The following is a 15,033-nucleotide window of genomic DNA, read 5'->3' on the forward strand; positions in this document are numbered from 1 at the left end:
GACTCCCATTTTCTTGAAAAGACTTGAAAGCCTATAAAAACATGTCAGCAGGACAGCTTCAGCCCACAGCCCAAGAATCTAATTTTCTCAAAGCAGAGAATTCACAAACTTCACCTTGATCTGACAGGGACTACAGCAATACTTGAAGGAATCAGGACTGTCAGATCCAAAGCTGTGCTGACATTTCTGAGGAATATTCCTCAAGCTAATTGATCTTGGGCAATTAATGATCTTAACTAGGAGAACAGGGGTGGAGGCTACTGACATTAGGCTTGTAGCTGGAAGACCTGCATTTATCCTGGCCTACTCCCCAGGAGCCAGGCCCACTGGCTGCCTTCTCTGGATCCGTTAGTATTTCAGTTGCCAGGAAGCACCAGTGGGGACCTGGCAGCCTGGCTAGGGCTATGGCCCAGAACTGCTGCTGCTGCTGCTGCTAAGTTGCTTCAGTCGTGTCTGACTCTGTGTGACCCTATAGACGGCAGCCCACCAGGGTCCGCCGTCCCTGGGATTCTCCAGGCAAGAATACTGGAGTGGGTTGCCATTTCCTTCTCCAGTGCATGAAAGGGAAAAGTGAAAGTGAAGTCGCTCAGTCGTGTCTGACTCTTAGCGACCCCATGGACTGTAGCCTACCAGGCTCCTCCGTCCATGGGATTTTCCAGGCAAGAGTACTGAAGTGGGGTGCCATTGCCTTCTCTGGCCCAGAACTACACTTTAGCAAATCAAAGTCTCCCACCCTAACAGAAGGTAATGCTTGGTAAATCCCTGGGGGCATTGTGTGAGGCACATGAAGCGGCAGGAAGAGGGAGGTGAAGAGCAGTCATTGCAGATTTCAGAACCACAGCTGAGACAGGATTTCACCCTCCATGGGTGATTCTCCTGTGCCTCGCCTCCTTTCTTGGTCCTGCTTTACCCAGGTCCTGGTCCTGCTCCTAGGGTATCCAGCCTGCCATCAGCACAGAGAATCACAATGAGGAGGAACAGACCCCTGAGTGTGAGAAAGGCCCACAAGAACTTAGTCTTGTGTGCTCAGCTCAAACAAGGGTCAGGAATGTCATCAGCCTGCATTATCTTGTTTCTGGGTCATTAATGTAAGGGAAGGCCTGGTAAGGAACACTTGCCTTCACCTCTTAGGGAAGACCTTGGGACTTCAAAGTCAGAAACCTGTGGCTGGGTTTGCCCCGTGGAGGGTAGCAGACAGGGTGCCTTCAATGAGCTTGATGGATCAAAGGTGGCAATGAGAGGCCCACAAGTGCTCAAGGCCCAGGTATCTCAGTTTTACCCTTTGTGATACCAGGTGAGACCCAGTGTGTGCCCAGATATTGGTTCAGACATAGCTGCTTCCTTATCGGAATCCCTGGGAATTCAGTTATAGTGTGGCCTGTCATAACTGTAAGATCAGAAGGAAGTCAGCACTCTCCTAATAACAGACCTTTGGGTGTTGCCCTTGCAGATGAATATGAATTGACAGTTTCTGGAAAAGGTTTTCATAATGCAAAGTATGAGGATGAAGTTATTTGTAGATTTAAATTCAAAGACAAGCAAATTGGTAAGTAGCCCCCTCAGTGCCACCAAGTGACACGCTTCCCACACCACACTGCATTCCCTTAGCCAGCTAAGCCATCAAAGCCTTTGCTGACCATTCACTGCAGACACTGTGAGTATGGAGGCAACATGGACAATGGAAGGAGCGACCTGGCTGGTAAGACTGGCCACCTTGCACTTCATCTCAGTCTGGAAGATCTCAACTCCAGCACATCAAGAACATCTTGGCTCAGAGCTTACCCTTGCAGAGGCTGGGCTTGGGATGCTGGGTCTTCCCTTACTGCTGCACTCCCCCCACACTTTCCTTGGCCCTCACTTCCCTTGAGAGACAAGTACTTGAAACTCACAACTCTTCTGGTGGGAAGTGATGGCACCCCCAGGGCCCTGAATCTGTGCCAGGGGCACTGAGCTCTCCCAGGAGGGTGGAGCCACCTGGTATTGAGAGCAGATGCCAATCGCCAGGCCTGGACCCTGGAATTCTGGCTCAGGCCCACTTTACATGTGTGATCTTGACCTAATGAGTGTTCTGTTCTCAGTCTCTATTATCCATATTATAAAATGGGGCCATTTGTATGGTAGGTGCACAACTAAGCCTTATCGTGTACATAAGGTACTATTTGGAAATATTCAGGCACTAGGGGTTCCTCCACGATGGGGGAGAGATCTGAGGAAGCACACAGATGAGGTAGGAGATATGTCCTCATCACTGAAGTGGGTCTGATCTCCCCCAGAGAGTGCCTGGGAACAGTTGGACTTCCTCTTCCTCCTCAGGTCTCCAAGTTATCTCACTGATACATTGATTTGATACATTATGTTCAATGACTCCTCATTCAAGGGCCATCTGGTAAACCCAGAGCAAGTCCTCTCCCTTAGCACTTCTGGGCCATCTCTTCTTCTTCCATGGATGCTTGGGATGGGCAGGGTTCTTCCATTGCTAACTGCTCACACCACAAAATGTGTAGATGGTCTCAGGGAGTTAGATTTCCCATGGTTTGCAGTTTCTTGGGAGTGATTAAGAGTCAGTAAATTATTTGCATGGAGAATTATTTATTGAGCACATTGGCTAATGTGCTCAGTGCCTTACATGGACTATTTTAATTAATTCTCAAAAGACACCTATTGTTATTCCCTTGTATAGGTCTGAAACCAGAGTCAGGGTCAATTTAAGAGCATGCCCAAGGTCACAGCTGGTTCTTATAATTGCCTCCTCTGGGCCTTCCACCTCACTGAAATGACCTTTCTTGAGGAAGGTGGGACACAGCCTATCTTTCAGGAAATGTGTTCAGATGTTCCTCTGTGGTCCATGGCTGTATCGCTTTCTAGACATCACTTCTCTGGAATGGACTGGGACCAGGTTCTCCCACATGACAGCCCATCCTACAGTCCTGGGCTCCTCCACTGACCACTTCACTGCACATAGTCGAGGCTGATCAGAAGTGGCAGCACCATGCTGTTTACTGCCAGGAGCCCTGATGCACTGATGAGGATTGATTTTCTTCCTTTTAATTATGTTTGCCTCTGATTAAAACACAGGACAAAAGTTTAGAAAATATAAAGAAACATAAATTACAATATTGTAAAGTAATTAGCCCCCAACTAAAATAAATAAATTTATTAAAAAAAAAAAAAAAATAAAGAAACATAAAAAAGAAAAAATTTAACCAAGGTTTCTGTAAGCTTTACATTGCTTGTCACTAGTATGTAAAGGTTTTATGTTTCAAAAAGTTCTCTAAATGTGGCAAGTATTTAGTTAACCAGTTAATGTTGGGTTGAAACCTGCTTTACAATCAGCCATGCTTGTCTGGGCCCTCAATATGTGGAGTGCCTGCCATCATCCCCCTCTTCCTGTTCAGGATTGTGAACAGCCTATGGAAATTAAATTGCTCACAGTAATCCCAACCATCTTATCCTTTAGATGCAAATCCTTTCCCCTAACCATACTGGGCAGTTAGTTTTTATTTTCAGTCCCAATGAAGGACTCGCACTGTCTGAAGTTCATAGCTAATCTGACAGTTGAGTTAGGTCCAAAAAGTTTTCCATGTGGAAATGAACAATTCTTTAGGGAAGAGCCCTTACCTGTGGCAAAAAAAAAAAAAAAGATAAAAACAATAAAAAAATACGTTAGAAATTGCTAATTATAACAATGCTACATAGTAGGAAACAGGAAAATACGAAAAAGTAAAGAATGAAATATTACCCCTGATCCCAAACCCATAGATAAGTGCCTGTAACAGCTCAAATACAGCTTCATAAATCTAATTTTTCTGAATGACAGAAGAAAAGCTGAAGTGGAATTGGAGAAAGTATTGAGAGTCACACAGATGCTTCTTCATGAGACATACTCTTCATGAGACATGCTTCTTCATCAGTTGATTAAAAAAAAATGTCCCTAAGTTAAAAGGAGGCTATAAAAACATTAACAAATTAGGAATGTAAAGGGAAACCTTCAGTTCAATTATAATTTTATTTATTTATTTTTGGCTGTGCTGAATCTTTGCAGCTGTCCCTTCCCTTCCTTTCCCTACCCCTTCCCTTGTTTTTTGACATCATGGCACTTTTCACTCTGGCATTCATTTTGTCCATTGTTTGTTACTTTATTGTCTGACTCCCTCTCCGGTCCCACAAACGTCAGGCCCTTGAGAGCAAGGCTTCTGCCTGCCTTGTTCCCATTAAACACCAGAGCCCAAGCCCTGAACAGTGCCTGGTGCATGGTAGGTGTCAGAAAAAGGCAGAGAAGAGAAGCTGCTTCTGCCAGAGAGTGGTAGCTCTGCTTGCCAAGGACAGGCAGAAGGGGAGGGGTGGGTGGATGGATGGATAAGTCCGTTGACATTCTTCTCGTGTGATTGTGTTCCAGATGAAAAAGCCATCTCTGTGAAAGATACCAGTATGATATGCCCAGGAGTAAAGATAGAGAATCCAGATGAGTAAGTGCCCAAACCAGGGGCCAAGTGGGCAGTTTTTCCCACCATGATGTGTAAAGGGCTTCAGAATCCACCTCTACTGGGGCAACAGAGTAATGTCTCCAGGAGGACTGTGTGCATCCTCCACACCTGCCCTGGTTGACAGTCCCTGAGGTGCTCAGTGATCTGCAACCCAGGCTCTGGTGAGGAGGGCAGGATGCAGGAGATGATGTGCCCCAATGATGGATGGTACCTTTGCTCTGGGCAGCCTTTTGGAGCTAAACTCCCATGCTGTACTGACAGAGGAGTTGGAATGGTGACACCATGCCACCATCCCTGGTCACTTAGCTTATGGCCACAAGGACATCTGACCTCATTCAGGGATCCTCACTGCCTCGTCAGACTTCATTGCAGAAGATGACCTCGTAATACTTTGGGATGCACTCTCCTTACCCATGCTGTCTGCTCTCTGATATCCCTGAATGCCTGATTTTCAAAGTCATTACAGTGAGGAGATTATGAGCTACAGTTTGAGCCAAGTATAAGAATTATTTCTGTCTGACCTGGTTGTCACTGTCTACCCTATCTGTGCTTTAGGGATATCTCCCTTGAAATTAGCCTGAACAATGGTATCAGCTTCATCAACAACAATGTCAGCCTCACCAGCAAGGACTGTGCGAGTTCCAGGGTAAGGCTCTGGCAGCTAAGGCTGTCCTGACACCCTGAACCCTGGGGAGGCAAGTGAAGGCAACAACACCTCGGGCAGGTCCAGCAGATAGCCTGATGCGCCTCCAGCATCATCTCACAGGTAGCTCAGAGCCCTTAACCCTACATCTGTGTGCTGAACTCCCATCAGACTTGGGCAGTGCCATAGGAGGGCTACTAAAAAGAGGACCTGGGGTATGCCTTATTGTCCAGGCCTTGCAAACCTTTGCTCTCTCTGTGAACCAAATGTCATTGAAGGCACATGAAAGGGACCAATAAGCAGACTCCAGAAATGATGCTGAGGCTCTGCCCAGCCTGGACCTATCTTGCCACCTTCCCTGGGCTGAGCCTTGTGGTGGGGACCTCGAGGCTCCATCTTGGATTCCAACTGGGATGAGTGGGAGAGATTGGGACACTGTGTAGTAGGAGACAGAGTCCAGGACCTGTGGGACCCCCAAGCCCTCCAAATCTGGGTTCCAGGCACATGGGTCTGGAGGGTGGAGCAGCTGTGGCCATACCCAGCTAGCTTTGCCTGAGGTTGCAGAGCTAGGAAGTAGGAGAGTGAGGCTGTGGATAGGTGTTCAGGGTGCCCTGCCTCTGCTCTCACACCCCCACCTCTCTCCCATCTGTGTATCAGCTTTCTGTGGTCCTCACAAAACTCCAGTGCTCTCAGCCAACGCAGGCAGTGAGGGCTGTGCTGTCACTCCCTGGAGGACTGGGTTTCCGCAAGAGGGCTCTGGGGAGAGCCTCTGGACAGGGCCAGCAGTGGGGTCTGTGGCCCAGGGCTCCACAGGGTACCAGCTGTGATCTCCTAGAACCTGTTTCCTCAAGTTGGGCAAACAAGCAGAAAGGGGCATGGGAGGACAAGGTGGACTGGTGTGGGATCCAAGTGGTAGGCGCCTGGTCCATGCCAGGACTCTGCCATGTGTTTTTTCTGTAGGCAGGGGGGCCAGCTGAAGAGACAACTACCCCACCAGCTCCCTCACCAGCTGCCCAGCAGCCTCCAGAGACGCCACCCTCACCACCTGCACAAATCATCCCCTATGTCAACCCTCTCTACTTCTTTGCACTCATCCCAGCCCTGCTCCTATTGTCCCTGATGTTCTGGTGCATCTGGTGGCTATGCCACAAGAGGGTGAGTGAACCCTGCCTACACAGCCTGTGTCCAGCCCTAACCAACCCCTGAGGGACCAAGCATGGGCCTGCTTCAGATCCTGCCTGTGGGCAGGTTCCCATCAGCTCCAGGGCCCTCATACCAGCAAACAAGACACAGACTCTGTCCTCCCCTCCTGGACATAGACAGTCAGAGCTTCTAGGGGGCTACCTGCCTCATGCTTCTATCTTCACATAGAGGTGGCCTATGGGTTGTCTGGCCCCTGAAAAGAAGAGACCCCAGATCCCCTGAGACCCATGCTGCCCTACAGCAGAAAGACTCAGGTAGATCAAAGCCCCAGAAGTCTCTGCTGTTGGGGGAAGAAGAGGGGTCTGCATGGGCACTGATAGCCCAAAGGGAGAAGGATGCTGGCCTGGAGGATGCTAACCTCAGAGGTGGCTATGCCTTTGAAAACAGCATGGATCCCTGCCCATCTCTGGTACCTTTTGTCACTCCTTCATCAGTCACGAAGTCACCAGGATATGCAGGACCCTATGCTGTGCACAGAGGGGCAGGAATGAAGTACCCACCACCTTTGCCCATAGGAGCTCATTGTCTAGTGTCTGGCCTGGTGTAGGTACCTGGGGGGCATTGAAGGTAAATATTACCTTCAGACTGTGTGGCAGGTGCCCTGATAATGAAAAGAATAGAGACTGGCCCTGGGAAGGGAGGGGAGGTAGAGTGACTGGCCAGTTTGATTTGCAAGGGCACAGGACAGAGCTGAGTGAAGAAGAGGGAAAAAGCAGAGCTGAGAAAGGATAAACAAAGCAGCATAGAAACCAGCAGGTCAGATTTCTGCAAAGGGCAAGAAGTGAGGAGAGAAAGTATGGGGAAGAGAGAGGGAGGTGGACAGTCATCCCTGAGGGCTGGGAGGCAAGGAGGGCTGCAGGGGGATAGGAGAAGAGGGGAGGTGAAAGGGATGTGGTGAGTGTTCTCTTGTCTTCATATGATGTCAGGGCTGCTGATGAAAACTCCCATGTACAGCCTCTACCAGGGACCAGGAACCTTAGTCTGTCTGTCTCCCACTTAACGATACATGGAGGTATTGATTCCCCTTTGATAACTGAGGAGCCTGAGACCCAGGGAGGTGGAGCCTGTTGGTTGTAGACCTACAGACAGTAGACACCAAGGTTGACACCCCAAAACCCGTTTTCTGCCTCCCTATTGCTACTGAGCAGCGTCCCCTCCTATCTGCGTGGCTGAGCCAGAGCCCTCCACGTGCCTTCTAACCCACGATTTTAACCACAGTGACTATCCCTTGTTGTGAGTACCAAGTAAGCAGGAAAAGATGGATGGAGGTGAAAAGTCATTAGGGAGGGAGCTGTGACACCCAGCTTGGGGTGTGAGACTTGAGGGAAGCCAATTCATGCTGCAAAGACTTTACCCCAGAACGCATCAGTTCAGTAGAGATAAGTTTTATGGGCACTAAACTTTGACGACTTCAATTTTGATCACTTCCCTTGTAGACCATCAAGGAGCCACCACCAGAGCTGAATCCAGAAAGGGTAAGTGATGTGTTTGGTCCTGATGTTGAGAGCACACCCATTGCACACAATGCCCTACACAGAGAGGCCCCCAGATGTATATGGGGAGATGTCCTCCTCTACCCCTCCATCTCTCACCTATCTGGACAGAGAGAACTGGTAGAATGAGAGGTGACAGGGGGAAGGGAGGGATGCTGATGAAGAAGTAGACTCATAAAATGTCACCCAGAGAACACCATTCCCCAACCCCCAAAATGGTCTGATCCAGGGCCTTTAGCACTGGATCAGCATGTGGGGTAGCCTGTCTCAGGAATAGCTATGATCCTTCCTGGAATCAATGGAGTTTTTGTCAGTTCCCAAAGGACTGTTTGTAGGATGGTCCTTCCAGGACTCAGGTGAGTTTTTGGAAAAGGATCCTCAGGTTTCGGGGACCTGGACCCCCTCCCTGATCTCTGATGCATGTTGGTACTCCGTTTCCTTGTTCTTCATCCCTGGCTCACTTCAGGTTAAGGGCCTTGGTGGGGTTGGCCTTTGGGGACTTGGGGACTGAGGAGGGAAGCGGGAGTCTTATCTGGCATTGAGCTGTGAGAGAGGTGAGTCAAGGTGAGCAAAGGTGCCAAAGTCAGGTGGGGAGGCTATGACTGACCCACCAGAGTGGGGACCCAAACCAGGGCCCATAAGAGGTAGTTAGAGCAGGAGCACCAAATGTCCCAAGACAGGGGGACCTGGGTCTGATATATAGCGGCAAACAGGGTCTCTGCAAGGCTGGCATCGACACTGGCTGCAGTGAGGCCTGGAGAGGCTGGATCTTCCAGAGGCGGGTGAATGCAGCCCTGTCACCTGCTACTGCTGCACCCCTGACAGCCTCCATCACATGGCACAGCCTTGCACCCAGCCTCTCCTACAGGGGTGCCCTCTGTGAATCAAGGAATCAGGATAGAGTTTGCTGATGTTTAGAGACGAGCCATCTTTAAAACAAATGGAGTTTGTATGTTTTCACATGGAGACGACTCTCTTCCTGTGCCAGGTGCTGCTCATTTGTCCTTGATTCTCCAACAAACATTTGCTGAGTGACCAATACTTGACAGGTGCCAGGGCAACAGATGTCATGTGTCTGCACCCAGGAGCTGCCAGACAAGAACATGGTGTTTTCTCTTCCTAGGAGCCAGAGGAGACATGCCAAATGCCATGCCCCACAGTGATTGTCCCTTGTGGGTGCCAAGGAGGGGGAATGAAACGAATGGAGGTGAGAAGGGCCCTCGGGAAGGAGTAATGACTCCAAGGCTGGGGAGCAGGAGATGAGGATAGCTGGTTCATGCACAAGTCTGGATCCATTAGGCATGGCTTGAGTAGAAACGAGCTATGGGCACTGGACTACGCTCACTTAGTACTAGAGAAAAGCCAACAGCGTCCCAAACCTAGTTGCCCAGGGGAAGCCGAAAAGTACAAGGGCTCATGTTCCCATCACTACCAGAGTTTCTCCTTTGGGATGGGTCCAAGTTCAGGATATTGTTGGGTGCCCCCAAAGGGCAGTTCAGTACTGTTTCAGGGAATTGGTGAGGATGGAGCCCTGACGGGCAATTTCAAGTAAGAGGAGACACTATCCCTCTAGAGCATCTAGTCCTGTAGCTTCCTCACAACCACATCTGCTTTTCAGGGAAAACTGGATAGCTTGTGTGAATTTGTTCAGCGCTGCAATCAGATGTCAGTAATGTGGTGTCCAACCAGAGACACGGTAAGCAGGGCACAGGGATGCTCCCCATGGGTTGTGATCTTGGTTTTTCCCTTCATCATTGCCCCCTGAGACTGTGGGTCAGAGAACCCTGTCCCGTCTGGGTATCTGCCAGGAGGAACGCCCAAGAAGTGGAGACCTGGAGCTCATGAGCCTCCAGGCGATTCTCCACATGGCACCCAGGCATTTCCTCTGTGTCCTCATCTCAAGGATGTCAGGACCTTTCTTCTCAAAACTGTGCCCAGAACTTCCAATCCTAAGTAAAAAGATCTGGAGAGGCCTATTTGCCTCCCATCAATTGTCCCTCTCCACAACTCACTCACCCCTGAGATCTGCTAGCTGCCCCCTACCCATGAGATCTTCCTGAACTGGTCACTCAAGTGCCAGCAATGGTGGCATATGGGGACACCCCCTCCCCAATGTTGTCTGGCCATCACTGACTGCATTTAGCAAGTAGCAAAGGCGACCTCCTGTGTCACTCCCTGTGACAATGGGGAGAAGCCAAATTGTTCCAGGTGTCATCCTTAGAATGTAGCAATAATGCTGGGTAATTGCACTGTGTTTTTTCTGTGGGTCAGCTGCTCAACTAAAAACTTTACATGTTTTCATTGCTTTAATCCTCCCAATAACTGTACAGGTAGATACTACTATTATCCCAGCTATACTGACCCACAGAGAGGCTGAGTGACTGACTGAGGTCACAAACGCTGGGAGGAACATGGTTAGATTTGGATTCTGAGCCTGGCTCTACCCTTCTCACTGCTCTGGCCCTCATTTGGGGTCAGCATCATGATCTCATGGTGCTTACCCACAAGCCACCCGAGGTGGCCCTACTTGGCTCCCTAGGGCCCAGGGAGGGCAATGGTTTGCCTGGAAATCATTTGCCTGGCCGTTCCAAACTCAGACCCTTTCTACAGACCAGACCAGGGGCCTGGAGGACATTGTGGACCCCGAGTCTTTAATGAGGGCTGCATTGGTCACCTTCCCTGAGTCAAACACTGGCTCTTGGTGACTGGGCACTTGGGTGTTTGAAAGCTGTAGACAGGCCAGAAAGCCTCTGGACACTGCTATTGACACATCTGAGGCACTGCTCACACCCAGCAGAGACATTATCTGTTGACAGAGGTGCCAGAGTTCCTATGGCTCTCAGTCCCAGGTTTGCTTGCCTGGAAGCCCCATTCTCTACCTGAGTCTCCTGGAGCCTCTCCCCAGAACCACAGCCTCATTATGGTCATGAGAGCCCCATGCCAGCATTATGCCTTGAACAGTAGAGACAACCATCCAGAGATGTTCAGTCGAGAGCAGGAAAGACAGAGACAAGACACCAGATGGGAAAACACCAGATGTAGCCTTCCTGCCCAGAGAACAGGTCTCTGAAATGATCACAGTCCCAGGGCTGCTCTTTGAAGCTCATGTTGGGATGGCAGAGTGGTGGATTAGTAAACTCTTATATCCACTCAGGGCTCTGATAGGCCCCTGCAACACCAGCTCTCAAGTTTGCCCGTTAGTCTCTCTGGGTTCACGGTGATCTGTGTGTTTCCCGGATGCAAAACAGAGGCCTGAGAGATCAGGGAAGTTGCCAAGGTCACCCAGAGAGTAAGTGGCAACAGCCAGAGCTGGCTGAAATCAACCCTGCTCATCCTGAGAGGGGCTGGGAGCCCATGACTGTGCCTGGTGGATGTGACCCCTCCCATTCCTCTGCCCCCCTCCCATTTGACCTTATCCCTCCCAACCATAGTCCTGGGGCCCTGAGTGTTTAGGATATCTGTGGATACCTCCAGTATTCCAGTGGGTGCAGGAGTCCTGATTCCTTTCTTGAAGGTTTCAGTGTTCTGGTCCTAGGCCTTAAAGTGAATCATAGTCTAAGTGATGGGGTGTCAACTGGGAGCCTACCATCTCTGCAGGCCAGTATCAGCTCCTAATCCCTACCCTGAATGTATAACAGGAGACACCCTATTCAGGGACATATTATGCAGGAGTGGCCTCGTGTTTGTCCTACCTAAACCATAGGTCCCCTCAGTGAGAGGAGTTCTGGAGCTGGAGGAGAGGGCATATCTCAGTGGGAACATGTCAAGACTGCACTTGGGGATCTCAGCCTGCCCCAGCTCAGCCCAGGCAGGGGGATTAAGAGTATCAAACAGATGTCCTTCCAAGGACAGACATAAGCCTTTCGTCCTCTCACTGCTGACCACCCCATGTGCCCTGTACCCCCTCCCAGGAGCTCTGCTCAGACAGAACCTCGCCCAGGCCCTCTTCACCAGACTGTGCTGAAAAACAAGCCTCAGGGGAGTCAGTTCCCAGCAACACAGATGTATAGCCTCTCTCTCCGCCAATCAGTTGTTTCCAAACTCCTCAACCTGGGCTGGAAATGCAGTCAGGCCTGTGTATGTGAACATGCTCAGAAAGAGAACAGTGGACTCTGGGGATGACCTTGTAGGAACTACTGCCTTCTAAAACCTCAGCCAGCTGCTTATTTCAGTGAATCTAGATGTTTCTGCACTTCAGCACAATACAATGCAGAAAATTCTCCAAGGTTCAGTTTACAAAAAAACCTCAGTGTTTTTGTAACAGAAGCAATCATTCTTGTTTATTGTAACCTTCTGTGAAATGACCATCTTTCTCTGCCCCACTGCCTTCTAATTCCCAGAGGAAATCTGATAATGGTCCCTTCCAGACCATCTCTCCTGCATACATAATAGAATGATGCAGCAAGGCTCAGTTTACTTTCTTAGCCTTGAGTCAAACCCACATTGGAGGTCCTGATTCTCTTTGTTCTCTGACTTTCCCAGGTCAGCCCATTCAGTTCATGGAAATCAGTTCTGCTAGACACATCAGGAAAATAGACTAAAAATAGGAAACCTTCCACTTCTCACTGAATATGATGCTGGCAGTGACATAACTGTCTACAGAGAGTATGACTCACTCAAGACCTTTTACACAAGGATCTCATTCATTCCCACAACAGCGGCCATTTATACAGAGTAGGGATTGCCAGACAGTGAGTACTTCATACAAGCTCAGTCTTTTCATCCTCCCAACACTCTACCGGGGAGGAAGCTGACCCCTTATACACCTGCCCAGCTGCACAGCCATGAAGCCAGTATTCACAGCCCAAGGCCCAGACCTCACCCCACACTTGGCCGGCTCTCTGTCCTGCCAGGTGATCACTGCTCTGCATTTTGAAGCTGAAGAAACCAAGGTTCTGATGCTTTGTGATGGGTTCAACCTGACAGGGTTGCGTAGGGGTGCAGCAGGGCTGTGAATGATCCTAGGGAGACTCACTTTCAAGTCCAGGCCACAGCTCCTATAACCTGCTGTCACAGTGACTGGGAAAGAACTAGAAAGGCCTTCTTTCCTCTGTGCAGTGTGTTAGATGTGCAAACAATTATGAATATTAATTTCTTATTTTCATACTATATTGCTTGCAGACCTCCTCTAAATACAAACGTGTAAATATATACTGTAAACAGTTGTCCTGGGAATGATTAGAGCTACAGAGAGGCTGTAGGATGCATTCATGGCCAAGGAGTTCCTGAGTTCCTATGTTTCAATGCCACGCACAAAGGGAACATTAAGACATGTGTGATAAAGCTGGGGCAGCACTTCTGCCCTCCAGGAAGTCCCAGCTTGAAAGTTGTTCAAGACAGTGACCTTTATGAAAGTCTCAGATCATAACTTTGGGACAGTGATGGCAGCCTGCTTCCCCATTCTCAGCAACCCTCATCCCCTCCCAACTCCTCTCTCTCACACACACGCAGACTCTCTCACACACTCACATGCACACGTGCATGCACACACACATAGACCCATAGACTCTCTCACACACACACATGCACACACACACACTTCCCTCTGTAATAAACAGGAAATCCAGAAATGGAGCCAAAGCTCCAAAGCACTGGAGATTAGGGTTTAATCAATCATTTGCCAATCGCTTCAAGAAACATTCCTTCACTGTGGAGCAGCTGAGTTAATATAGGAAGTAATTGGTCACCGGCTTAGATCTCTTCATTAATAGAAAACCAGAGGAGAAGGAGACTCCTCTCAGCCCCCAGTCCCCTCCCTCACCCCCTTATGATCACACAACAGCCTGTGGATTTGATGGCCTGATGAACCAGGCTGAGTACTGGGGCTGGTTTTCCAGGCAGTGAGGAAGCACAACTGAAGGTGTGAGTTGAGGAAGAGGAAATTTGGGGAGGAGGATTCCATGAGGGCCTGGATTGATGGGAAGTGGCAGAAGGTCAGTGGAACCAGGTGACCAGGGGAGAGGAGGTGTTTGAGTCAGCCTAGGAAAGGAGCTGAGGGCTTAGACCGGCAGTAGGTGCAGAGGAACGTGAGAATGGATGGGCAGCTGGAGACATGTGTGGCTCAAGACAGGGTTTGGGCACAGTGGGTCCCAAGGCTGGGCCTCACAGGTGCTCAAGGTAACATTTGACTTTGAATGGCAGGCCCACCGAAGCCTGAAGTCGGTACAGCTTATGGAGCACCTATAGGGACCGGCAGGCCCAGCAGGGGAATCAGGGGCTCTGGGCAGCAGGAGAAGGGTAGGCTTGAGTCAGAGAAGGAGCCTGGCAGGCCCCAGGGAAACTGCAGCCTTCTGCCCCCAATTCCAGTGGCTTCTAGTGATCTTCTCTCTCTTTTGTCTCCTGCAGGGAAGATGCGCCAATTTTGCCCTAGTGAGGACCCACTGTGCGCCATTGCACTGCAGCCCTAAGGTCTGCGTTCAACCCAGCCAGGAGTGCTTTACCATCAACAACTGCTGCTCACGGTACCAACACTCCTCACCCATGTGCTCCAGGCCTCCCTCCAGAGTGCAGCCGTTCATCTGTACTCCTGCCTGGCCAGTCAACAGAGCCACTTTGTCACTCCAGCCCCCATAGCCCAAGCTCTAAAGCACCAAAACCCCAAGATTATTAAGAGCCCCTTGCTTGCTGAATTAGACATATATATTGAGTCTTGGTTTACGGTCAAAATGTGTTGGAATCTGTTGCTAATCAGAGTTTGTTACCTGGTGAGCACTACTCCACTGTATGAGAAGTATCTATACTGGTCCTGCCAGGACATTGCACCCTGATGTCCTGTGGATGTAGACATGATGAGTCCCAGTCCCCAAAACCTGATCTTCATCTGTCACCAAGGTCTGGGATGGGGTTTTAGTCAAATTCTGCTCTTTGAACAAAGCCCAAAAGATCTTTAAAATATGAATACAATCCTGTGTCTCATTCCCTAATCTGGCACAGAGAGAAGTACTTGAATTTCTCATCTTCTTCACTCCATGCTCCTGGTTTCCATTTTGTGGTTGCTTATGTTCCAATCATGTCTCATAAAGAGATGAGGCCCTCTACAGTTCACCAGCTGGAAGTGCATCTTTTCTTCCTGGATAAACTAACAGGCCCCTCATTTCAGTTCAGTTCAGTCACTCAGCCGTGTCTGACTCTTTGTGACCCCATGGACTGCAGCACGCCAGGCTTCCCTGTCCATCACCAATGCTCCCAGAGCATTCTCAAACTCATGTCC

General features: G+C 49.6%; 1 protein-coding gene across 2 annotated transcripts in view; it reads left to right on the top strand.

Moving 5' to 3' along the window:
- LOC145539702 (anthrax toxin receptor-like) overlaps positions 1 to 14,489 on the top strand; it is a 42,986-nt gene extending 28,497 nt beyond the window's left edge. For both annotated transcript variants that reach the window (XM_081573703.1, XM_081573704.1), the window contains exons 10-17: positions 1,451 to 1,546; positions 4,397 to 4,466; positions 5,040 to 5,130; positions 6,088 to 6,282; positions 7,767 to 7,805; positions 8,947 to 9,030; positions 9,442 to 9,519; positions 14,169 to 14,489. In XM_081573703.1, the coding sequence (XP_081429829.1) occupies positions 1,451 to 1,546; positions 4,397 to 4,466; positions 5,040 to 5,130; positions 6,088 to 6,282; positions 7,767 to 7,805; positions 8,947 to 9,030; positions 9,442 to 9,519; positions 14,169 to 14,396 (881 nt within the window). In that variant the 3' untranslated portion in view covers positions 14,397 to 14,489. The remainder of the gene's footprint in view (positions 1 to 1,450; positions 1,547 to 4,396; positions 4,467 to 5,039; positions 5,131 to 6,087; positions 6,283 to 7,766; positions 7,806 to 8,946; positions 9,031 to 9,441; positions 9,520 to 14,168) is intronic.
- The last annotated feature ends 544 nt before the right edge of the window (positions 14,490 to 15,033 follow it).

The sequence above is a fragment of the Giraffa tippelskirchi genome, chromosome 2 (genome assembly GCF_054371585.1).
Source record: "Giraffa tippelskirchi isolate mGirTip1 chromosome 2, T2T-mGirTip1v1.2.pri, whole genome shotgun sequence".
Taxonomy (NCBI): domain Eukaryota; kingdom Metazoa; phylum Chordata; class Mammalia; order Artiodactyla; family Giraffidae; genus Giraffa; species Giraffa tippelskirchi.